The sequence below is a fragment of the Callorhinus ursinus genome, unplaced genomic scaffold, assembly GCF_003265705.2.
Source record: "Callorhinus ursinus isolate GAN/ISIS: 27379988/994484 unplaced genomic scaffold, GSC_fseal_2.0 scaffold3, whole genome shotgun sequence".
Taxonomy (NCBI): Eukaryota; Metazoa; Chordata; class Mammalia; order Carnivora; family Otariidae; genus Callorhinus; species Callorhinus ursinus.
Window position 1 is genome coordinate 65,026,014 of NW_027397065.1, and position 25,189 is coordinate 65,051,202.

The following is a 25,189-nucleotide window of genomic DNA, read 5'->3' on the forward strand; positions in this document are numbered from 1 at the left end:
CTTTCTGCTGTGCCCCAAACACATTATTCACTACGTACTGAGCATTTTAGACACTGCAGGCAACTAAGCTCTAAAACTGAAGCTAGTGAACATCACAAGAGAAAAATCACACAGCAGAGTAGAGTAGCACCGCTGTAAATTCATGTTCATTGAACTCATCTGTGCCCTCAGCATTGCCACACTTTCCTGCTTTGTGTCTCTAGTCTGCTTGCTCTTCATTCTCCGCAGCAAGACTTCAAACCTCAAACCTCTACTCTTCTCTTTGTGGTTCTTTCTCTCTCTTTTATGTCCTAGAATCAGTCACCTTCTCCCCTTGCAGAGGACTTTACTTTCTACTTCACAGTGAAAATGGAAGTCATCAGATGGCAGCTCTTCAGCCTCTCACCAGCACACCTACCAACCCATCCTTTTCCCTTCCTCTCAAAGAATGAGTCACTCTCAAAGTGACTTCAGAGTGAAATCCCTCTTCCTGAAATATGGACCCATCTCCTTCAGCTCTTGTTACCTATACCTGCAGCTTCCAGTTTCAACAAAGCATACACAATTCTGTCATCTCTTTAAAAAAAAGAAAGAAAAAAACCAAAAAAATCTCTCAAATGCAACCCTTTCCGGCTTCCTGGCTTCTAACCTCATTGATCTACTCATCACAGCTTAATTTTTGGAGGGAGACTTTTTTCTTGAAGTATAAATTGGTACAGAAAAGTGACAAATTGTGTTTAATTTGACTTTTTTCAAAGTGAATACACGTGGATAACCAGCACTCAGATGGTATTATAGAACATTAACAATGTGTATGCTATATCTAGAAGCTTCCCTCATACCCCTCTCCCAGTCATACCCTCCCACAGGTAGCCATGATTCTGACATCCATCATCCTATAGATTAGTTTTGCCATTTTTGAGCTTTGTAAACATGGAGTTATATGGTATGTATTTTTCTGCATCTCTTTTTTGGCTCACAAATATGGAAGATTCATCTATGTTGTATTGTGTGTATCAGTGTTCTTTTCTTTTTCATTTCTGGAAAATCTTCCATGATATGAATATGCCACAGTTTATCCTACCCTGCCAAACTTCTCAAGTGAATTGTCTACATGTACTGTCTTCATTTACTCATTGCTCACTCTTTCCTCAACCCTTCGAACCCTGTTTTCTAGCCCCACTTCTCCACTCACACACAAGTCTTCATTGACTTGACTTCTTGGCAGCATTTGATGATTGTTTTCTCTCTCCACTTTGAAACACTTCCTTCTCCTGTTTTCTCCTCCATATGCTCCTTGGTGTTCTCCCAGCCCTCTCTGCTGTTCTGTCTCTGTGTCCTTTGCAGGCTCTTCCTCCTCCTGTTTCTCTCCCTCTCCTTTAAAAGATACTCTTTCTCAGGGCTCAGCCTCAGCTCTTTCCTTCACCTTCTAAATCTCATCTACCGGTGTCAGGTCAGTACCACTGATGTGGTGAGGACTCCTGAATCTATCTGTGTTTCCACCCCTCTCTCCTGAACTCTGAAGCTGGATAGCCAAATACCTCCTGTGTGGCTCCTTTGAGATGTGTCCTAAGTACTTCAGTTCAGTGGATTCACAGCCAGTTTTCTCCCCGCCTGCTTCTTACCACATCGCCACCCCTTACCCTCTCCCATGTAGTCCCAGTTTTGTTCGCTTTCAGTCCATTCTTCCTGCTGAAGCCTTATCAGTCTTTACAAGACTTCAATTTGGTCATGTCTCCTGTAAAGAAAAAGGTTCCTCGTTGTCTGAATGCAGTCCAAAGGCTTCACAAAGACTTTAAAGGCTTTTTTTTTTTTTTTTAAGATTCATCATAAGTCCCTCACACTGTTGTACTCTCTGCTGGTTGTTGTGACCTCCTTTGCTCCCAAAAATGTGCTTTGCTCTCTCCAAAATTTAATGTTACAAAAATACTCAGTCATCTATTAGAGTTCAGTATTAATAATTACTCAAAATCCTATTTATTTGTGAAAAGAACTGCATATTAAAATTGAGATTCATATAATTCTGGTATTTTGAGATTAAACAGACATATCAATTGTTTCTTTAATCATATTTTTTCCAACCATCTAGGATTCTGTTACCTTTTATGCAGTCATATGCAAGATCAGGAGGGTTTTCCATCACTGGAAAGATCAAAACTGCACTGATTGAGAATGCAATCTACTATGGCACCTATTTGCTGATTTTTGGAGCATTTTTAATTTATGTAGCTGTAAACCCACATTTGCACTTAGAATGGTAAGAAAAGTTGCCTTCTTAACATTGTTTCTGTGTGTACTTGCATTTTTTAAATTTATTTTTATCTCACATGCGCAGATAAACAGACATTTCATTGAGAATCGTATCAAGTTATGTGTTTTCTAGATTCCTCAAAAAGAAATCTACATAATCCCTATTACTAAGAAGAAAAAATGGAATAATATATTTAAATACAGCTATTAGATGAAGGACTAATGCTTTGTCTAATAGCTTTATGTTAGAAGTATTAACCCTTATGATTTTTTTTAAGTTTTTATTTAAATTCCAGTTAGTTAACATGCAGTGTAATGTTAGTTTCAGGTTTACAATTTTGTATATGACAAAATAACTCATTTTCTTTTTTCACTGGAACTTGTGAATATTTTTTTAAAGATTTATTTTACAGAGAGAGAGTGGGTGTGCACCCACACTTGGGGGGGGTGGGCAGAGGGAGAGGGAGAGACAGAATCTCAAGCCGACTCCACGCTGAGCTGGAGCCCAAGGCGGGGCTCAATCTCAAAACCCTGAGATCATGACCTGAGCAGAAACCAAGAGTCAGATGCTAACCACCTGAGCCACCCAGGTGCTCCAGAACTTGTGAAAATTTTTTCTTTTGTTCTGACTGTAGTTTGAGGGCATATTTCTCTCTGATGTTAGATTCAGACATTATAATAAAATTGAAATCTGCATTATACTTGTGATCTATGTAATATATGTAAAGAGATAGAGCTCAGAAATTTAGGAATAGAGCAGTGATGATAATTCTCACTATTGCATTCCTGAGATTTGTGTCGGTGTGCCTCAACATAAGTTAAACATTTTTTTAGGCTTTAAAATTTTTTCAGGCTTCTCTTGTTAATATTGAGTAAGATAGACTCTGATGAAAAAATACCTTTTTTTTGGACAAAATACATATATTTTTTGCCAGGAATTATCCTGGATTCTAATTTTAACTGTAATGGAAGCAGTGTTTCCTGTGTTAAAGTCTATTTCTGCAGTCACGCTCTAACTTCCTCTTAAAACACGCAGATTATCTGCTGTTGCTAAAACAGTAGCTGAGGCTTGGAAGATACAGTTTTTTTCATATAAAATCCTAACCATCCTTTAGGACTGTTTTCTGAAAAGCCATTTAATACTAGTTAGTTCTATTTTACATTTTTTTGGAAAAATTTATCTATCACAGCTCTCTGCTTGTGTTTCCCTTTCTCAGGAACCAGCTTCAGACAATTGGGATAGCTGCCGCAAATACATGGGGCCTGTTTCTTCTCGTGTTGTTGCTGGGGTATGGTTTGGTAGAAATTCCTCGGTCATACTGGAATGGAGCAAAAAGAGGTTATCTGCTTATGAAAACGTATTTTAAGGCAGCCAAACTGATGACAGAGAAAGCAGATGCAGAAGAGACTTTAGAAGATGTCATGGAGGTAAGCAAGTTCCAACCTTACAGTCAGTCATGGTTGTTTTTTTGCTGCTGTGTTAGCACATAAATGGGCTTTACTCTGGACGTTTGGTGATGTGCGGTCCTTCAGAATGTCCCATCCATTAGCCTGACTTCTTACTGGCCATTCAGCTTCATGAGATGTCCCCTCCACCTTCCAGTCACCAGAGATTCAGCATGAATATGTTCAACAGTGCAGGGTTATGCTTGTCATCTTGGGATAACTTTGAATAGCGCCCCTCTTTTACTCTTAAAAGTCTCCCAGATTAAATGATCAATTAATGGTTAAGCTGACATGCCTTCCCTGGTCCTCTAGACTCTTAGACATTCAGCACCCATTTTTTTAAGTGAATGAATAAATGAACAAAAGAATACATGTTAGGATTAAAAAAATCTGATGTTGACTTTTTTGCATTCATTCCCTACAAAATGTAAGAATGGTAGCAGAAGACATTGATTCAAAATGTAGGAGTAAATCTACAAATAGTAGTCTGTTAACATTTCCTCAGACATCTGATGGCCTATTATAACATTTTTCAAAAGAAATAATTCATGTTTGATAATTTTTATATTTGTATCTGATATGTTTATTTTTGAAAATTGGAATTTTTTGAAAAAACATGAGAATTTATATTTGGTAAAATATAATTCTATAATACATGAATATAATAAATATATAAATAAATATATAATAAATAATTTTTAAAAAGATAATTTAAATTTGATAGTGTCCACCTTAAAAGTTGGTACTAAATTCAGTTGTTTCAGATTTGAGGAATATTGGTTACACCAGTTACTCAATATTCCTTTAAGAAATATAAATCCAGCTAATTATGGCAAGACCTGGATTTGGCTAGGAGAAATCCTCAATCGCTGAGGAAAGATGGATTTTGTTGTTGTCGTTTGTTAAGTAAGAGCCCTTTCCTGAAGAAAAGGATGTGGAAAATTAGGACTGGCGTTGGTGCTTTCTTTGTTATTTTAACACAAGTATAAGGTGTAACGGATTTAAAATTTTTTAGATTTAGAGAAAATTTTCTGTGTAAATTAGATACCACTCTTCATTGACTATATTTGGGATATTATGTTGTATAAATTTAAAGTGTACAAAATGTTAATGTGACGCATTTATGCATTGTAAGAAACCCCTCTTTCCGTAATGAATGTTTTGAAAATCATAGCAACAGGTCTACATAGATAGCAGAACTCCCGCCCTTTCTCCCCCCATCAAACAACATGATTTGTCAGGTATGAATTTCTTTGCCTATATATTTCAAGGGAATTTGGGATCTTTTATGTTTTTCTGAATATCTAAAAATTTGTAAACTTGAGAAAATGTTTTCATCACTTAATGAATACTTGTCTTCTTGATGTGTTAAGTGCTGTGCAGAACTGGCCATTAGGATACTAACTGTCTGGAGTGGAAAATTAGGCACTGTGTGGCCAATGTGATGTCAACGATACAAAGGCAATGCTGTAGTGCAGAGAGGTTTCAGTTCTGAATAGTGATCAGAGGAGGAAGTGAAATATGATCTGGGTCTTGAAGGATGGATAGAATTTTCATAGCTGACAGCATCCTGGTCAGGTATCAGGTTTTAAAACCAAATTAATTGAACATAATTTTGATATGGGAAAGATAAAAGCTTGTAAGGTTTGAAAGATAGGTTGTAGCCAAAAAAGCAGGGCCATGAATGTCAGACTGAAAAGTCCAGCCTATTTTTTGAAAGCAGTGAAGAATCATTAACACCTTGCAGTGGAAGAGACCTGATCCTATATGTGGTTTCGGATGATCTGTCTGATGGAGGTGTGCAAAATAAGGCATGGAACAAAAATATGCATACTTTGAGAAAAAAAAAAACAACGTTCCGAATACACCTTTTAACATCACAAAGTTCAGTCACCTTTTTTTGGTAATTATTAATTATATTTTTCAGCAATCCATAAATTCTCCCAAATGCGGTTTTGTAAAAACCAGTTTAGCATTTTATATGTTTTTCTCTGAAGTGAATATGTACAATTGTGTGCCTGTTATTTTTCTTTGAAGCGTTAATAAACTTCTAAGCCATGTCAAACCATTCAAAAGGTACTTGCTAGAGGCCTTCAAGAGATCGCCTCTACCTTTAGTCATTTTTTGAGGTGGAGAATTTGGAGGAGGGGGAAGCAGCTACTTATTTCCACTGAAAATTGCCTATTAGCCTGACTTCATAGATGTTGTGTGCCCTGCCTAGTGATTAGGCACAGTAATATCAGTGCTCAAAGTTTTGTTATTTTATTTTTGAAGGAAATAAGCAATATTTCAAATACTTTTCACACTTCATATGAACTTTTAAAGGAACCTTAAATTTATAACAGCTATAGTAAATATCAAGAGTTAACTGTTTCAGTACTTATTTTTATATAATATGGCCCAAGAATTTAAAGGAAAAATACAGTATTTTTATGTATAATGTATAACCAGACTGTATGGTTCATATTCAGAGTTGTGCTAACAAGTCAACAAAACTGGAAGGCAATTTCATAAGAGAAAACTGTAATGCAGTGATGATTCATTTCTTTTAAAGAAAACCCAAATGTTATCCTGTTACTCCCATATTTAGGCCTCACTCACTGACCTCAGATAAACTTACTCTAAGGCCTTCTGGAGTGCTTTGCTTTTCTTCAGCCTGATCAAGTGCTGCTCAGGCGCTTACTCTCCTTCTCCCCTTGGTCACACTGTACTTCTTTCAGTTCCTTGAAACTCCTTGTGCACTTCTGCTTGGAGCCTTCGGACAGGCTGCCCCTCTCTTTGGAATATTCTTGCCCCCGCCTTTGGTTGGCTGACCTTACTCCTACTCATGCTTTTTATCTCCAGCTTAAATCATCAGTTTATAAGAAGGCTTCCCACACTAGATTACACAGCACTTTCCATACCATTTCTTCTTGAGTAATGTCTATTTTTCTCACGAAGCTAAGCTCCTGACAGGAGCAATGTCTGCTGTCTACAAATTATTCATAAGGTCTACATATTTTGAATTTTGATGGGTATTGCTAATTTACCTTTCAAAGAGGTTATATAATTTTGCCAGAAAATTGTTCTTATTTTTAAAATTTGTAATTGTTTTTAGTGAGCTTGACTCTCTTTCCAGACATTTATCGACTAATAGTATTTCTTATGTGTCTTCCCAATTTTCGCTTGATTTGTAAGCACTCTCCATATATTAAGGGAAGTGGATTTTTTTTGTCATATAAGTATTTTTTCCATAATTTTGTCTATATGCCAGATGGTTTCCCTGACTCCAGTTTTGTATCCCTTAGGGCCATTCTCTCCTCTACAATCAGAATGTTCTTTTTAATACCCTGGTCGGTTCTCTTGCTTCCCAGCCCTTGGACATGCCGTTGCTTTTGCCTAGAACGGTGGTTCCAACTTTTAAAAAATTTCATTAGTATTATAGAATATTGTTCTTTGGGAACTACTGGTTCTAAAGATTCCCTTCCCAAACCCCTTTATACCTTTCATACTCACTAAATTGCTTCTTACCTCACCACCAGCCCACAGTGTGCTCTTAATAAACAAATGTGGAATGAGTCAGTAGTTGGGACTGCTATAGAGGATTCTCCCATTGGAAAGGAGTAGGTGCTTTGTGTTGCTTGCTGCCTGTTGCTTCCTCCAGTTTCTTTACCGTATTTTAGATAATGAGATAATTGAGCTTCCTGAGCAGGGTGGAGGACCACAGCATCACAGTTTGTCTGATCCTTCATGACTTTTTTATAATGCTTACTCATCTTTGTGTACCAAGTAAGCAAATGATAAGGGAATAAATCTTAGAAAGTAGTAAAAAACCTGAGGGTATAGGCATTGCTATTCTAGCACTATGTATTTTTTACTTATGTTCTTAAGAACTTTTATTCAGTGAATGGAGCTTCATGTATATGCTGAGTAGTTTGGGTTGAAATTAAACTTGTGAGAACATATATAGTACCTAGAACAGTCTCATTTGACATGTATGATGTACAGAAATGGAAATATTTTTATTCCTCTTACTGTTTTTATAGGAGGTTCGTAAAGTGAATGAAAGCATCAAGTATAACCACCCATTGAGAAAATGTGTTGATACAATACTTAAAAAGGTAATTAATCATGGGCGCCTGGGTGGCTCAGTTGGTTGAGCGACTGCCTTTGGCTCAGGTCATGATCCTGGAGTCCCGGGATCGAGTTCCACATCGGGCTCCCAGCTCAGCAGGGAGTCTGCTTCTCCCTCTGATCCTCTTCCCTCTCGTGCTTTCTATCTCTCATTCTCTCTCTCTCAAATAAATAAATAAAATCTTTTAAAAAAAAAAGGTAAGCATATCCTCATCTTTTTTCTTTTGACATATACATTTTTAGAACAGAATTTTGTAATAAAAATATGAGAACAGCCTATGACTGAGGTCTTCCCATCTTCTTTCCATTTTCATGGAAATATTAACCATAAACCAGTAGTAATCTGCACATAGAATTTGTTCAGTTGTTATTACAAGTTTGACATTTAATTATTGGCAATATTTTTCATTGAAATGTGGATGTAGAGGTTATGTTAAATAATGTATAATCATTGCTATGACGCAGCGATGGAGATGGACCGTCACAGTTTCTAAGTGTCATTGAATGTGGCCTCTACAGACCTATCTCCTTAATAAACTAGGGTCCCAATAATCTCTTTTACTCACTTCCTACATGTCAGTTTATGATATATGAAGTACATCGTAAAATGAATGACCCTATGAGATATTTAACACAGACAAGAAGCCATACAATTAAGGTTTTGCTGCATTAAGATTGAATTAGGGGTATTCATATACTTCTAAAATGATTATTCCAAAAATGAGCTGCTCGGTCGTTGTCTTTGCAACCATAGAACCACTGAACTATTTCTTTTCCTCTATTTTAAATCTATTATTCTGATTATTAGCTAGTGTTCCCTTCAGCTAAGATGATGGTCGTGAGAATCAGTTCTCTAATCATTTCTCTTACATTGCTACCTTTTGAGACCTATTTGGGGAGGTTAAGTAACTTGCCCAAGTTCAGGTAAGTAAGGAATAATTAATAGGGCAGATGACTCCAAATCACGTATGTGTTTGTTTTTCTGTACCACGCCTTTTAAAAATTCAACATCTTGGATTTGTTGTGATTCTTCATTTTTAGCTAGGAAAATAATTGACAGTTTTGTCAGGTGCCTGCATAGCTTAATCCTCTCAAATACTAGTTGCTTCATATAGGTTAGCTCCCTTCCCTACCACAGCTAGTATATCTGATCATGAAGGTTAATATTAATAGGGGTATGAAGGCACTCAGTACATCTAAAACATTTTGAAGAAAATGTCAGCAACTAAAAATCCAACTGTTTAGAGATGCCAATAAAGGAAGAAGATGTTTTTGAGAAAATTAGATATGCCCAAGAATGGAAGATTTTGTAATAAAAATAAAATTTTAATTTTTTTGCAAATGAGATTTTTAAAAAAATCTACTTGTCCCTTTTAGTGCCCTACAGAGTATCAGGAAAAAATGGGTAGGAACATGGATGATTATGAAGATTTTGATGAAAAGCATAATACCTACCCAAGTGAAAAAAGTCTGGTAAAACTACATAAGCAGGTAACTTCATTAATAATAGCTTTTTTACTTACTGATGATTTTGGTTAGATTTATAATTACTGTCCACAAAAAGGGAATTTGGAGTGAATGTGTATTTGAAACTTTCTTTGATCCTGTGCATTATTCTTTGAAGTGTTTTAACTGTGTGTTTCTCAACGGGCTACTCTTGGTATTTGGGGAGGGAGAATTACCCACTGAGCCAAATTGTTACATATATCATAGAATATTAACATCCTTGGCCCAACCCAGCAAATGCCACTAACACTTCCCCACTGCTTGATAACCAAAGCACACTATTTAGCAGGAAGATGAAACACTATTGGATCAGAACACTGACAGATACAACCCCCATTCTCTTTTTTAGGTGATTTATTCAGTTCAGAGGCACCGTCGAACTCAAGTACAGTGGCGGATTCTTTTGGAGCAAGCGTTTTATCTAGAAGATGTAGCAAAAAATGAAACTAGTGCCACTCGTCAGTTTGTTCACACCTTTCAGTCACCAGAGCCAGAAAATAAATTTATCCAATATTTTTATAATCCTACAGTTGGTATGTAATTTGACATAAATTTCAAAATTTAGTGATAATTTTTCTAAAGGAAAAAAGTATATAATTTCACCAGTGCAGAGTTGAATTGTATTTGTACCATTTGATGTCTACCATGTGGTGATATTATATATCTGATAAACTATTTTACTGATCGTATAACAGATAATCTATCAGTTTCCACTGTTACTTCACAGTTAATCAAAATCCTATGCAAAAATATATGCAATACATCAGGCATATTATGTATTCATAATACCTACTTAAAATAATGAGAATTTTAAGCAGTTTTACATCACAAGCTTGGGTCCCTTCTTCAGTCTTGACATACTACTAAAATATTCCCCTAAAAGGCGTCTTTGATTATTTACATCTGTTGGTCTATTTACAAGACTGACACTAAGTAGTCATAATTATTTCATTTTCTTTAATGATGATTTATGACACTCTCGTCAAACGTTATCAGATTTAGTATGAAGAACTTAATGAAAACATGTCAAAGTGTCATCATATTAAAACTTCCATTTACCTTATTTATCTAAATAAACAATTATGTTCACCTTGATTCTCTTTCTCATGTTTGGTCTTGAGTACGAAGACATATGGCCATAAAATGTCTCGTAAAACTTCTTCAGCAGAGATCTTTTCTAATTAAATAAAAGAAATACTTGTTTTCATTCATTCAACAAATATTTGAGCAATTTTGAGAAAAATTGCTATCTGTTGTTGGGTGCTTGGTATATATCAATAAATGTAAAGACAAGTGCCTCTTTATGGAGTGAGAAAAATAGGCAATGTACACATAAAGGTTTGAAGAAGGTGCTGAGTATGTAGAAGTGGGAGTTCAGGAGAGAAGTCTGGTCTACAAGTGTAAATCAGGGCATCATCAGTGTATCCGTGGGCCCTGGGTCAGAACAAAATCAACAAAGAAGTGATTGGGAAAGGGGAGACAAAGTCTGAGGACCAAGCCCGAGGCACTTCAGAAGGCAGACTTCAGCTTGATGGGGAGGTACCAGGAAAAGGCTAAAAGGGGAGTGGCCAGTGAAGTAGGAAGAAAAGCAGGATGGTAAGGTGTTTTGAGGAAAGGGATATGTAAAGTACCTTTCCAGATGTTGTAGATTGGTCTAGTGTCATGCACATGAAGCCTTGACCATTGGATTTCAGAGAAGTAAGGTGGAGGTTGAGGGGATAGGAAAGCCCAGTTGGAATTTAAAAAGCAATTAGAAGCAGGGAATAGAAACTCTCAAAATGTTACCCTTATCAAAGGGAGGAGAGAAAAGATGTAGTAGCTGAAGGAGGATGGCAGAGTCAAGACCAATTATAGCATGTAATTTGGGAATGATACCTTAGAGGAAATGTAATGAGAGAAGAGAATGGCTGGGATGATGTTCATGAGGAGGAGCGATGCAATGGGAAATAGTGAACAGTGCAGAGAGAATGCCCTTAGGAAGTAAGGCACAAATGTACTGGAGAAAGTAAGAAGGGGTAGTCGTGGGAACTTGGGGAGGTTCCCTTCTGCCAGCTTCTCGGTGAAATGCTGGGACTAAGTGTAAGGGAAGAAATTTTGGAGATTTGAAGAAAGAAGAAAAGGTACAAAATAGTTGCTAAAGAGAAAAGGCATGGGAGAAGATTGGTGAACTGTAGTGGGCTAGCCAGGCAGTGCTCAGGGTCCACCTGAAGCTGGGGATTAAAAATTTAGAGTGAGACCAGTCAGCAAAGGTGTGTGTCTCACTTCTGCAGCATGCAGCTCCATGGGTGCAGGTTCAGAGCAGCTGGAGAGTAGGATCAAGCCAGGCTGTGGTTTCTCTTAGCAAGGGCAGGAAAGCAAGAGAGGGCAAAGAAATTGGGATGTTGGAGAGTAAAGACCATGGAATCGGAGCTGGTGAAGAAAGCAATAGGATACCAGGATGTTAAGTGGCGGTACAAAGGTGGTAGAAAGAATGGATCATTGGTTCAGGTAAGGTCAGTCAGTGGAATCGGAATATTAGGTGAAGATATTGCTTGGAAACGGGGCCACTGTAATGAGATTAAAAGGAGTTATTGGCAGTAAGAGGTTTAGGGATGGTGGTGGGAGTGAGTTGTGAAGGTGGGGTGAAGGATGACATCACAGGAGGAAAGGAGGGCCAGGAAGTGAAAGGCCCTAGGGTACTGAAGAAAGGATCACCAGTGTGGACCTTGAACTCACCAGGAATTGTGCTGAGAGTAAGGTTGAAAGATTTAGAGTGTGAGCCAAGAGCTCAACACCTCAGTGAATGAAGTGAAAATACAGCCTTTTCAATTTGGGCAGCTTTTTTTTTTTTTTTTTTAACTTCTATTTTTTACCTAAAGTCAGACTTAACTGAAAGTTGCCAGAATAGTACAAAGAATTCTTGTATATCCTTCACCCAGATTCTCCACATGTTAATGGTTTACCATATTCATCTGCTTTATCTTTCTCTCTGTATACGTATTTTTCCTTAATCTTTTCAGAATTGAATCCCGACTTGATGACTTTTTGCTCCTAAATGTTTCAGCGTATATTTTCTAAAAATAAATACATTTTCCCATATAACCAAATACAATGACCAAAATCAGGAAATGAACTTTGATACAGAACTGTTATCTATAAGACCTTCATCAGGTTTTGTAAATTGTCCCAAAATATTCTTTGTTAAAAATCCCAGATCATGCATTGCATTCGGGGTCATGTCCCCTTAGTTTCCTTTCATCTGGACCAATTTCTCAGCCTCTCTTTCTGTTTGATGACATTGATGTTTTCAGAGACACTTGGCCTGTTTTTTATTGGGTGTCCCCAAATTTGAGTGTGGTATTTCCTCATGTTAGATGCAGGTTTTGCATTTTTGGTGGGAATACTGCCACAGTGATACTGTATTCTCGGTGCTCTGTGGCAGGAGGCACATGATGTCAGTTTATCCCGTTCCTGGTGCTTATTTGGTGAGGAGGAGATCTGCCTGGTTCCTGCACTGTGAACTTACTCTTTTCCTCTTTGCAGTTATGTATCTTGTACGGAGATATTTTGGAACAATGTAAATACCCTGTTGCTCCTTTATGGTTTTCCTAATCACCTTTTTCTTTTATCTTCCAGAATGGTACTGGGAATGTCTCTTGCGACCATGGTTTTATAGGATACTTGCCATGGTTTTGTCTGTCTTCTCTGTGATTGTTGTGTGGTCAGAATGCACATTCTTTAGTACTACACCTGTCTTATCCCTCTTTGCAGTCTTCATACAGCTGGCTGAAAAAACTTACAATTATATTTATATCGAGGTCAGTTTATTTTGTATCTGTCATAAATGTGTGTCAGTTCATAGTATAGCTGTCAACTGTTGTTTTTTTCTTTATATATTCTAGTAATGAGGAGAGCATGGAAGTGCCCCGCAGTGTTACTATTCAGATTTTCAAAAATGAGCTTCATCCATTTGCCCAGACTATAAAAACTAAGAGCTGTGTTTGAGGAGAGATGACAAGGTGCCAAATAGTACAGAATTCTTTTACAAGAATACATTGAGCCTGTTTATTGGCATAAACATATGAAGCCACATAACTTAAAGAGTCTTCATGTGGAGAGTTGCCAAGGGAGTGGGAGAACGGGCTCACTTCAGGAGGTAGATTTGAAACCCATGGACGACAGGATGTTGAACTGGTTAAGAAGTAGATTTTTTTTTCCATAAATTCATTTGCGTAGATGGTTAAGAAAAACTGTTCCCGTGTTTAAATTTTAGAACATCGATAAATGTTAGCCGGAAATAAAGGATGTTGCTCACAAATGTATGTAAAGTGCTCAGGTCCATTCGTCTTCAATTGGTTTTGCTTGTTTTTCAGATTGCTTGCTTCCTTTCCATCTTCTTTCTCAGCATCTGCGTTTACTCTACTGTGTTCAGGATCCGTGTGTTCAACTACTATTACTTGGCCTCACATCACCAGACTGATGCGTACAGCCTTCTGTTCAGTGGCATGTGAGTAGAAGGGTGTTTACAAACACGGGACTGCCTCCATTGCGTGCATTCTATGGATCTCTCATTTACTGCTTGTCCTTTATGGGTGTTCCACTCACCCCCGTATTTATGTGAGCTCATTGATCAGGTTTAAGTGTGAGTTAGATGTTTGATTGCTAGCTGAATCCTGCTTGAAGTTTAAAGTTACAGTAGGTTTACTAGGTTAGGAAGGCAAAGACAGGCAGCCTGGATTTACAATTCAGAGATTCAGTAAATAGGTGAGTAAATACTAGGGCCATTTGAGAGTTTAGAGGCTAAGTCAGACCTAGAGAGTTCTGAGATTCCGTGGCATCAGACTGCATCGTGAAGGGCTTAAGAAAACGAACAAGAAGAATCTTTGCTAAGAGATTTAGCAAGAGTTTAGAGCGACAGCTCTAGCTTGGGCTATTATTTGTCCCTATTGTTAAATAGTCATATTGGGTATTTATAAGGGGTGGACTTAGGGAAGTTCACAGAGGAATCCGTATCTGAAGCATCTTTAAGACTTTTTTCTTTTGCCAGTTTTCCTCCAAATAATTGTAGAGTCATAGGTAGTTGTGAGTGTAGTACAAAGAGTCCTGTTGGCCTTCCCCCAGCTTCCCCGAAGGGAGACGTTTATATAGCTGTTGTATAGTATCAAAACCAGGAATTCAACATTGATATATTACTGTTAATTAGATGATAGACCTTATTTAGTTCTCACCATTTTTATCCTTCATTTGTGCGTGCGTGGGTGCGTGCGTAGATTCATGGAACCACCACTACAGTCAAGATACGGAATTGTTCGATCACACAAAATAACTCCTCATGTTGCCTCTTTGTGTTCACATCCTCCTTTCATTTTCCTCTCCCCGTATCCTCCAGCTCTGGTTCTGTGAGGGTCTCTTTTGAGCTGGACAGAACTGAGCTTAGGTAGTTCTTTATACCCGAACTTGTCAGAGTGACATACTTCAATACAACTTCAGGTCTTTTATGTAGTGAGTACAGCTCCCCTTGAGGATATTGCCATCCTTGCCGTACTGAGACAGGTTACACAGGTGGTAGACTTTGAGAAAGTGTATACACAGGCACTCCACAAATTCTTAGGCTAAAGCAGTGGCAGACACCACCAAAGCAGGCAGCCTGAGGCTGGAGTTTTGCCCTGTAGGTGTTGTTTTAGGGAGATGCAATTAATAGGATTTTCTGAATGTCTCTCAAGTAAGGACAGTTCACATTAAGAATTCAAGATAAATGCAATACAAATAGATGAAAATAATAAAATGCGTTTTGCTACCATATTTTTTACATATTCTGTTTATAAATGTTTATTACAGGTTATTTTGCCGTTTGACTCCTCCTTTATGTCTTAATTTCTTGGGTCTGACACATATGGATTCATCCATCTCTCACCAGAATACACAGCCAACTGCTTATACATCTGTAAGTATGGTTGGAGCACAGTTTTTTTAGATTCATTGTCTCTATGAGATGTATTATTGTGGGATTTCTTTTAATGCCAGCAGAAAAGTTCTGTAGCGTTATTAGGATCTTTTTTTTTTTTTAATATCAAACTTTCTTTTTTAAAGGTTGTATATGTAATTACTAATGGCTGGATAAAAATTACTTTACTCTCTTCTACTGTAAAAAAAGTTTTTTGGTTCACATAGGTTGTGCAGCTGAGCAATATCAATAGACCTCATTATTAGCTTTTATATTTATAATCTTCGTGGACATGATAATTTTCAGTAATATTTACAAAATATTAATTTTCTTTAGGTGAAAGCCTTAATAAATAAGCAAATTCAGACATAATTGACATATAACATTGTATTAGTTTAAGGTGTACAACACAATGATTTTATGTATGTATACATCTTGAAATGACTGTCACGGTATCTTTAGTTAACATCCATCACCTCACGTACTTACAAGTATTTTTTCCTTGTGATGAGAACTTAAAAATAAATCCATTTAGTGCTTTATTTCTACTTTTCAAAAAGTCCAAATTTGTTAATATGGTTGGTTATGAGTGAATTTTCCAATGGTGGAAAGGAATATAGAAAATATAGAACTGTACTAATTTAACTTTTTTTTTTTTTTTGCTCTTTAGATTATGGGTTCCATGAAAGTTTTATCCTTTATTGCAGATGGATTCTATATATATTATCCTATGTTGGTGGTAATTCTCTGCATTGCTACTTACTTTAGGTAAGAATTGTAACATCAGTTATTTTTCCTCTTAACTTTTGTCCAGTCTGCTCTTTTAAATATTTACTGGTTAGGTTTTGGTTGTTTGTTTTATTGTGGCTTTGGGGGAACTGGGAGTAGTTTAAAGGATTTGCTTAAGTGATGAGGTCAGGCTCTCCCTCTGAAGGTACTTTTAAGAAAAGAGAAGTACAGTCATGCTTTTACAAGTATTTAGGCTACAAAGTGATAGGATTGATTACAGAATGTTAACTCTAAGTCCCAGCCTTCAACACTGACAGGCAGTGTAGCTTATAAAATACCCCCGTGCCCATCTTTTAGCCAGTAACATAAATGAGCCTTAGAGCTTTCCCCACAATCATTGCCAGGTTTCTAGAGGCCTCAGACCTTCACCAGCACAAAACATCAGATGAGGAGCAATTGTAATTAGTACATTTAAGGCTGGAAAGGACACGGGCTACTATTTTTTATAGGATTAGAAAAAAGTGATTGAATCTTGGCTAGGGTACCACTCAAAAGGAGGTAAAGACAGATGTGCTTGGCTTTCTAGCACCTTGTCTTCCCTACTTGTACATGTCAGGTGCCCTCCTCCTGTACTAGGTCTGCGGTCTTTGCTGACTGCGTAAGTGCTCTGTGACATACCAAAAAGACCGCTCTTAAAAAAATATTTATTTATTTTTAAAGATTTATTTATTGATTTATTTATTTGCGAGAGAGAGCATGCAAGCATGTGTGAGAGGGAGGGGCAGAGGGAGAGGAGAGAGAGAATCCCAAGAGGACTCCACGCAATGTGGAGCCTGAGGCAGGACTCGATCCCACCACCCATGAGATCACAACCTGAACTGAATGAAACCAAGAGTCAGACACTTAACCAACTGAGCCACCCAGATGCCCTTAAAATATATATTTATTGATGTTAATCAGTTTGTTTTTCTGATGAAAACATTTCACCCAACCACTTTTCATTTAAATCTTGCAATACCGTTATTATAGTTATTACAAATATGTGTGTACTTATTAAGAAGGTATTGAGTAAACACACAAGTATTGTTTGAAATAAATTCTCTCGAATGTTTTAAAACATTTCTTTTTACCTTCTCATAGGTAAAATAAAAAATTGTATTTTAAAATAAAACTGTAAATGTGAACTGATAGTAAATCTAACTTTCAAGTGTTTTTCTGAAGGTAGAAACAACAGTAGGTTTGTGAAAATGTGTCATCATTGTGAAAATGATGTAGTAAAGGAAGAGACCATACTTCGCCTGTACAAAACTTAGTTTTGATTATATGCTTATTTATTTTAAAAGTTTATAAAACTATTGGGGCACCTGGGTGGCTCAGTTGTTAAGCATCTGCCTTCAGCTCAGGTCATGGTCCCAGGGTGCTGGGATCAAGCCCCGCTCGGGCTCTCTGCTCAGTGGGAAGCCTGCTTCTCCTTCTCCTACTCCCCCTGCTTGTGTTCCCGCTCTCCCTGTCTCTCTCTGTCAGGTAAATAAATAAAATCTTTAAAAAAAAAAGTTTATAAAACTATTGATGAAACATTAAGAGCTTGTAATGTGTGACTTAGGTCTTCACACGTTAGTAGTTATGTTTGCAAGATGAGCATCTCTTGCTACCGATTGTTATATGGATCAAGGACTAGATGGGTGAGATAGTGCTTTATCAACTATAAAATCTTAAATATAAAGAATTATGATGTCTAAAAGGAAAATTATTCATTAAAGGTTTTGTTTTAGAGTTAAATGGGATAAAATTTGAGTGCCAGTTTTTTTTAGGAAAAGGCAGGCCAGATTCTTTAAATTTCAAATTATCTCTCAAAATAGATATTCTATTATAGAGATGTATGAGGCAATGCCTTAGTGACATTTTCATGCTGTATTGCTTCATAGATCCATTTTCTTTTGAAATGCCATAATTAGTTCCTGTGTTTTAGTTTTGTTTTTTTAAGATTTATTTATTCATTTTTTTAGAGAGAGAGAGAGAGAGACAGAGCACTCACAGAGAGGGGTAGGGTGGAGAGAGAGAATCTCAAGCAGACTCCCCGCTGAGTGCGGAGCCCAACAAAGGGCTCCATCCCACCACCCTGTGATCATGACCTGAGCTGAAATCAAGAGTCAGTTGGATGCTTAACCTACTGAGCCACCCAGGTGCCCTACTAATTTCCATGTTAGCAGCCATCCCCAGAGTTAATATTCAGACTTGACTGCCTAGAGTGTAAGGCTGTTTCCTGACACTTTAGAGAAAGCTATGACCTTCCCAGAAACAAGGATCTAGTTTGGGGCTTCTCTTCCTGGGGTATTGTATTCCCACAAGGATATGAAAATAGTAAGGGAATTATTTAAAGTCGCTGAATTAGCATGACCATCTACCCAAAACCCCAATTTTGCTCAATGGTAAATGGTATATTAAAGCAAGGAAATATATTATGATTTTTTACACATCATCAGATTTACAGTCAGATTTTTTGCATATCGGTCATGTAAAATGGAAGACCTTCACTTTCTTGTAGCTGTTCTGCTGTTTTTCTTTCCTCCCAGCGCGCCTACGCCTGAATCCCTGCCCCCCCCCACACACACATATTCATTCCCTGCTTTCTCCTTCTTCCTCTCTCCCCCTCTTGCTCCACGTATGTGTTTAGGCTTATGCCATTAGGAGTACATCAGTGAAAAAGTCTGAAAACAAAGGCAATGAAAAGAGGTTGGTCTTTGTTTTGGATTTAAATCCCAGCTCTGAAACTTCTAAATGATGAGTAGCAAAGTATTTAACCCCTTGAGCCTCTGTTTCCTTATCTGTAAAGTGATTATTTCCTGAGGATTACAGTTAGAATAAAATAAGAGATTATCTGTAAATTTGCTGATGTATATAGTAGGATCTTAACAAATATAAATATTAATCCTGCCTATCCATCCATGGCTTCTTTCCTCGTGTATCATATTTTCAGAGTATTCTTGTCCTATACAATAGTGAGGTTTAAAGTAAATACCAAATAAGATAAAATAATAGCCCTCAGATAAGATATAGTAATAAATTCTGAGTGTATAATTAAAGCTATTTAAATGGAATTGACTCTCAGGTTATTAAAAAAATTGAACATGAAAATCAATTTGCGTAATTAAGATTTTCTAAACCAGGTTATTTTACACTTGGGAATATTGGTTGTGTGTGTATTTTCAGCATTAAAATTGTTTGATTATAAGAAAAGAATAAATTGCATTTGTATTGCAGCCACTGTTTTGTATTACATAATAATTTTCTGAAGGTATACTAATGGCCCAACTCAATTTATTTTTGTAAGAAATCTGGGTATAATGAATACCGTGTCAGTGGAGTACTGGCTATATAAACTTCTTAGAAAGAGAAATAAGTCCTTCTTAAAGACAAGTATAACTACATAACTTGCTGTGATAACTAATAATAAAACATAGGCTTCTTTGGGGTGACAATACTAAAGAACAGTTTATCTAAACATTTACAATGAGAAATAATGCTTGTCTTTTTTAAAATCTACTTTTATTAGTTTGGGAACTCGTTGTTTGAATCTACTTGGTTTCCAGCAGTTCATGGGAGATAATGATATGACATCAGACTTGGTTGATGAAGGAAAAGAGTTAATCAGACGAGGTAAGATTTGTCTTTTAAAATAAATGAAAGGAAAGTACTAAGCCTCAAAATACAAAATTAGTGTTTGTATAATTTGTAATTTTTAGTTTGTCTTCAGAAATGAATGTTTTTGGGGCACCTGGGTGGCTCAGTTGATTAAACATCTGCCTTCAGCTCAGGTCATGATCCTGGGGTCCTGGGATTGAGCCCCGTATTGGGCTCCCTGTTCAATGGAAAGCCTGCCTCTCTCCCTCTGTTCCTCCCCCTGCTTGTGTGCGCACTTTCTCTCTCTCTGTATCAAATAAATAAAATCTTATAAAAAAAGAAATTAATGTTTTTTAGCTAAAAATCTACATACAACCTTCATAGCAAAAATAATTTGAAAACAAAAGATGGTTTCATCCATCTTTAAGAAATCCTGCAGCAGAAATGTAGTATGTCCTCAACTACATAATGCTCTTGGATGGCGTTGGAGTCATTTTCGTGTTTTTCTGGAAACAGATTTGCCAAGCTCAGTACAACTACCAAATTCATGAGTTGAAAGTATCATCAGTTTAATACCGCACAGGAAATCATTCAAGCCAAGGCCGGTTTTGAGAATACCATGATCATTAACAACCTGTTAGAATACATGGCACTGTACTAGAATCTAATCCCAACACTGAATACATCAAAATTCCTGATGTTCGAGTGATGGTAGGGAAAAGAGAAAACAAAACTTTGAGTGTGGGGACATTGATTCCTAGACATTCTCCCTACGTGGGTCTGGAGCTTTTGTGTGATCATTAGTTAAATATAAGCCAAAATATTTTGTGGCTCCAGTAGAAGCTGTTGTAGCCTTCCAATTCTCTTCTAGGAAGGTGGGGTCTAGTTGATAATAATGGTTCTACTGCTTTTTACATTAATTAGATCTCATCTGGAGTATCATATTTAGTCCTCGGTAAGATTTCAACAGTAGAACTGATAAGTTAGAGGTATTTAGAGAAGGACAGCCAGAACTATGAGACTGTAGAGTGTATCTTATGAAGAAAAACACTGAGTATATAGCCTGAAAAGAATAAGGGAAAGGACTTTTATGCAGAAAGAAGTATCAACTTAATTTAGAAGGTAAGGTAAAGAAAAAGAAGGTACCAACAAATTTGAGATCACCATGAGGAAGAACTTATTCCTCTAAAACTATGTAGGCAAGGCCTAAAGGTCATCTCCAACAAAAATACAGAAGGTATTTTCTTTGGACTTAGGTGACCTCTTAGGTTCTTTCCAACAGTAACCTATTACTTTTGACTTTGTAGTAATTTAAAGGAAATTGGTCATAGCCTGATACCTTTACTTCAGTTACTCTACGTCTAATTAAACCATGTTATACCAAATTTGAGACCACTTTTCTGTCTCTAGAGAAGAGAAAAAGGCAAAGGCAAGAAGAAGGTGAAAATCGAAGAAGAGTAAGTATAGTACTTATTAATTTGCTTAACCTAAAGACTAATATGAAATAATCATAAGATTTTTACTGATTTAGAACTGGCTAAAGACCAAAGAACAGTGGGAAAATGACATAGGGCATGGTTTTTAAAAAAGATAATTTTAATACTTTCAGATGTACATGCTAAGTGTTTTGTCAGACCTGTTCTAAAAAGTCACTTGTGTCCAGTGTCTAGCAGTTTCTTGCCTAAGGTCGGTGCTCTGTGAATACTTAGTGAAAGAATTAATAAATTCATACAATCTTCTTATTAAAGTCATTTTGATTGCTTTAAAATCGTTATGCTTTTTGGTAATATGACATTAATTGAATTCCTCTTCAATTTTCTTCAGTCCTCTGTTTGCTGAGGCAAACTAAACTTCCCTAGAGAGTGAAAAAGCAGAAAATTAGGAAAATTTAGTCACGGTTACCACAAATTTACAACACGTGAGTGTATCTCTACTGGAGAAATAAAGACTCAGAGGAGGAGACATGATAGCTGTCTTCATATATGTTAGTGTGTGTCATGTAAAAAGAGACTTGTTCTTTATTTCAGAAGACATCATTGGAACCAGAGAGTGGAAGTTACTGGAGATAGATGTCACCTCTCGGTGAAAACTTCTGACTTCCACAGTTTATCAAAATTGTGATGGGCTGCTCACAATACAAACTTCCATGTCATCTAATAAGAGAGCCAATGACATGGCTATTTTAGAATGAAACCCTACAGTGCAGGGGAGGTCGAATAAGGTGACCTCTGAGGTTCCTTTCAGTTCTAAGAATTGATTGAGTAGTATCCCGCTTCATATGGTTTGACGACAGCTATCTAATCATGTTTGTATACAGCTCTAATTTTGCTTTCGAAAGTGACTTTTCAGGTCTCTGATATGTGTAGTTTGTGTACATAGGAGAAAGTTCTTTTAACATCTCAGGAGTTATTAGGAGTTCTCCTAACTTTTATGTGGTCAAGCTAAGCCTGTTGTAGCTGTCATGTTGTTTTGACATTTTAGACAGAAGAATTGAAAAAGTTAATTATAGCTAGCAAAAATGTCTATCAGTGTTGATTTGGAAGAAAGTTTGGAGACTGTATTAAAATCATGTAGAGACGAGAAAAAATATTTTTGAAAATTTTCATGGTACTATGCTAATCATACTGATTATCTGGTGAATTTCTGATGAAAATCACTAAATTCTCTTACTCTATACATACAGTCTGTTGACACTGATGAATTCTTTCTGCCTGTGCGTTCCTTTGTTATATATTTATTTGTGTTTCTGACTTAGGAATGGAAAGAACGTTATGGACACAGTAGAGAAGATTCCACTAGAAACAGAAATGTTCATGTTGACTCGAAAGAGTCAAGCCTCTCAGATCTTAGTACCACCCGATGTAAGTCATTTATTTTCTAGTTCCCTTAGAAGCTGTTTTCTTATGCTTGCTTGCATAGAGACTGAGAATTAAGACATCCATTCAAAAATGCTTTTAGAGAACTGTAGAGGTGGTTCTGCAGTGTCTTTCCTTTTCACCCCTCAAGTGTATAGAAGGAAAGGGAAACTCAAGTATGCATTCGGATAGGAGATGGAGAATTGGGACAATGCATGAAGAGTTATAATCATACAACCCTAAATAATATCAGTACTTATCCCAGGCATGTTGTAGGCAGGTGTTGATTTCTACTATTTACCTAGATGTTGTTCTTTACTTTTCTGTTAGTCGATGTAGGCAATTCACTCATTTTTATAACCTTTTCCTGACTGACGCATATGTCAGATACTTTCCCAGGTATTCAGGGATATAGAGAAGTTTATTTCCTGTCCTTGGGATGCCAGTTAATTTTGTGAGGAACTGATACCAAGTAGAAAACATTTGCCAGTGGGTTGAGTTAGGATACCTCCTCACATCCTTGACCCTGCCATCTGCCCCTGGGAAGGTGGCAAGAAACCTGTTTTTGCCCAGGACTGACCAGAGTAGATGGCAGAGGAGGTTTGTCTTTGGGGGAGGGGGAGATGCAGGAATGCTGAGAGAGTAGAAGGGGACACTCCTGATGCTGAGGGAGCTCAGCTCACGGGATAGAAAAAGAGTTCTTTATTGGGAAAGGATTTCTGTGATAAAATAATAGTAACTGAGCATTTGGGAATGAATGGTACTTAGCCAGGTGAAGGTGTTTTAGGCAGAAAGATGAATGAGTGACTGAAGAGTACCTTTGGGAGAATGCAAGTTTGTTTCTGTGATAAGATCCTAAAGTATGAGGGGCCTGATAAGAGGTGAGGCTGCAGAGACAGTTGGGAAGCAGGTATTACCAGGCTCAGAAGTGAAGACTTTCAAGTGAAGATTTCAGTCAGGAAAGGAACATGTTCAGATTTTTGGTTTCAAAAGATAACTTTGAACGTAAGGCATGATTTCCAGAGAAGTGGGACACAGAAACCAATTTAACGTCTGTGTTGGTAATGCGATCAAGAAACGAGGGCCTAAAATAAGCAGTGATCCTGGGGATGAGGAGGAAAGGATGTGTTTGAATGAGATTTAGGGTAGAAGAAATGGGAGAGAGCTAAAGGTTTAGTTAAAGCTGGGAAAGAGAGGCGCCTGGGTGGCTCAGCCAGTTAAGTGTCTGTCTTCGGGCTCAGATCATGATCCCAGGGTCGGGCTCTCTGTTCAGCGGGGAGCCTGCTTCTCCCCCTCCTGCTCTGCCTCTCTCTCTCTCAAATAAAATCTTCAAAAAAAAAAAAAAAAGAGCTAGGAAAGAGAGAGGAATTCTACAAACATTTGGAAGCTTGCTTACCGCGGAGTAGGAGTTGACACAGTAGAAAGATGTGGGAGTGTGAGAGAATGTTGAAGAGAAGAGGAAATACAACGCCTTAGGATGATGACTTGAAGAGAACCTGGAATGTGGGAGGCAACCAATATTTGCTGAATGAATGAGAGAAAAGAGTCCAGGATGACAAAAGCGTAAGATACGATCAAATTGGCTTACCTTAAGTTTTCAAAAAGAGCTATATCATAAAGTTCTTTTGAAGCTATTGGACTGCTCAGAAGAACGTTGTGAAAATTTAGGTTGTTTATGAAGAAAACCCACCCCATCCACAGAGAGAGAAGGGAGAGTTAGTGCAGTAGATCTGTACTGACCAAGATGGTCCGCATTACCCACATGTGGCCATTGAGCATTTGCAGTGCGGCTGGTGCCGCATGTTTAAATGATAATATATCAGACATATTGAACTAGATTAAGTCTGTTAAAATTAATTTCACCTGTTCCTTTTTACTTTTTTCATGTAGCTACTAGAAAATTTAAAACTAAATACCAGGCTTGCGTTTTGTTTCTGTTGGACTTAGCTACCCTAAACTCTTGTCTCCTAGGAAAAAGACTCAGGCCTTTCTTGAAGACCTGGAGTTGAGTACACCTTAAAGAAAATTCTAGCCAAGAACTGAGATACGGCAGCCCCTGGATTCACTGTGAAACCAGTTGAAACTTGATAATGAACAGTTTTATAGTTCATATGTTAAATGTTAATTCTGATTCATATTACTTGAATCTTTGCATTGTACCTGCTTCTGAGCTTAGGCTAGCTGCAAGGGAGAAATTTTCCTTGTTATTTTCTATCATACCATTTCTCATTTTAATCTGATTTTTAAGGAATCAAGTAGTTATCTTTTCTTACTATTGTCTTCACAATCAAAATTCAGATCCTTTATAATCTTGACTTTTTTTTGTGAGTCTATAGACGGTAACCCATAAAGACAACAGAAAAGTAGACATATTTTTTTTCCTTCCTTTACAGCAGCATCCAAATATACCAGGGCCAATAACAGGACTGAAAGGGACCGAATAGAACTCCTCCAAGATGTAGAACCTTTGGACTTTAATGCAGAAACATTCACTGATGATCCTCTTGAATCTAAATCAGAAAGGTAAGCTCTGGCTGGGTCATTTTGGCTTCAGCATTCTGAAATTTTGATAACATAACGACCTGATGAGATAAACACAAGGAAAATGTTCATCTTTACTGCTAATAATAACCATATTAATCAACCTTTGGTAACTTTTTATACCTGCTAATGCTTTTATATTTTAAAAATTATAGCATCCAGTGGTGCTGGATAGCTGAAATTGCTATCTCCATAAACTACTAGTGGTATTCTAAATAAGAAAGAA

The 25,189-nt window shown here is 37.1% G+C and overlaps 1 protein-coding gene across 7 annotated transcripts in view; it reads left to right on the plus strand.

The window, feature by feature from the left end:
• The window catches only part of LMBRD2 (LMBR1 domain containing 2), a 44,324-nt gene that overhangs the window by 12,816 nt on the left and 6,319 nt on the right, over positions 1–25,189 (plus strand). For 4 of the 7 annotated variants that reach the window (XM_025867389.2, XM_073890999.1, XM_025867391.2 and 1 more), the window contains exons 5-17: positions 2,069–2,236; positions 3,447–3,657; positions 7,701–7,775; positions 9,166–9,279; positions 9,644–9,827; positions 12,910–13,091; positions 13,647–13,780; positions 15,112–15,217; positions 15,888–15,985; positions 19,500–19,603; positions 20,978–21,024; positions 22,323–22,428; positions 24,816–24,945. In XM_025867389.2, coding sequence (XP_025723174.1) covers positions 2,069–2,236; positions 3,447–3,657; positions 7,701–7,775; positions 9,166–9,279; positions 9,644–9,827; positions 12,910–13,091; positions 13,647–13,780; positions 15,112–15,217; positions 15,888–15,985; positions 19,500–19,603; positions 20,978–21,024; positions 22,323–22,428; positions 24,816–24,945 — 1,659 coding nt within the window. Of the gene's footprint in view, positions 1–2,068; positions 2,237–3,446; positions 3,658–7,700; positions 7,776–9,165; positions 9,280–9,643; positions 9,828–12,909; positions 13,092–13,646; positions 13,781–15,111; positions 15,218–15,887; positions 15,986–19,499; positions 19,604–20,977; positions 21,025–22,322; positions 22,429–24,393; positions 24,743–24,815; positions 24,946–25,189 lie in introns of those variants that run through there. The other 3 variants (XM_025867390.2, XM_025867392.2, XM_025867393.2) reach the window with 2 other exon arrangements.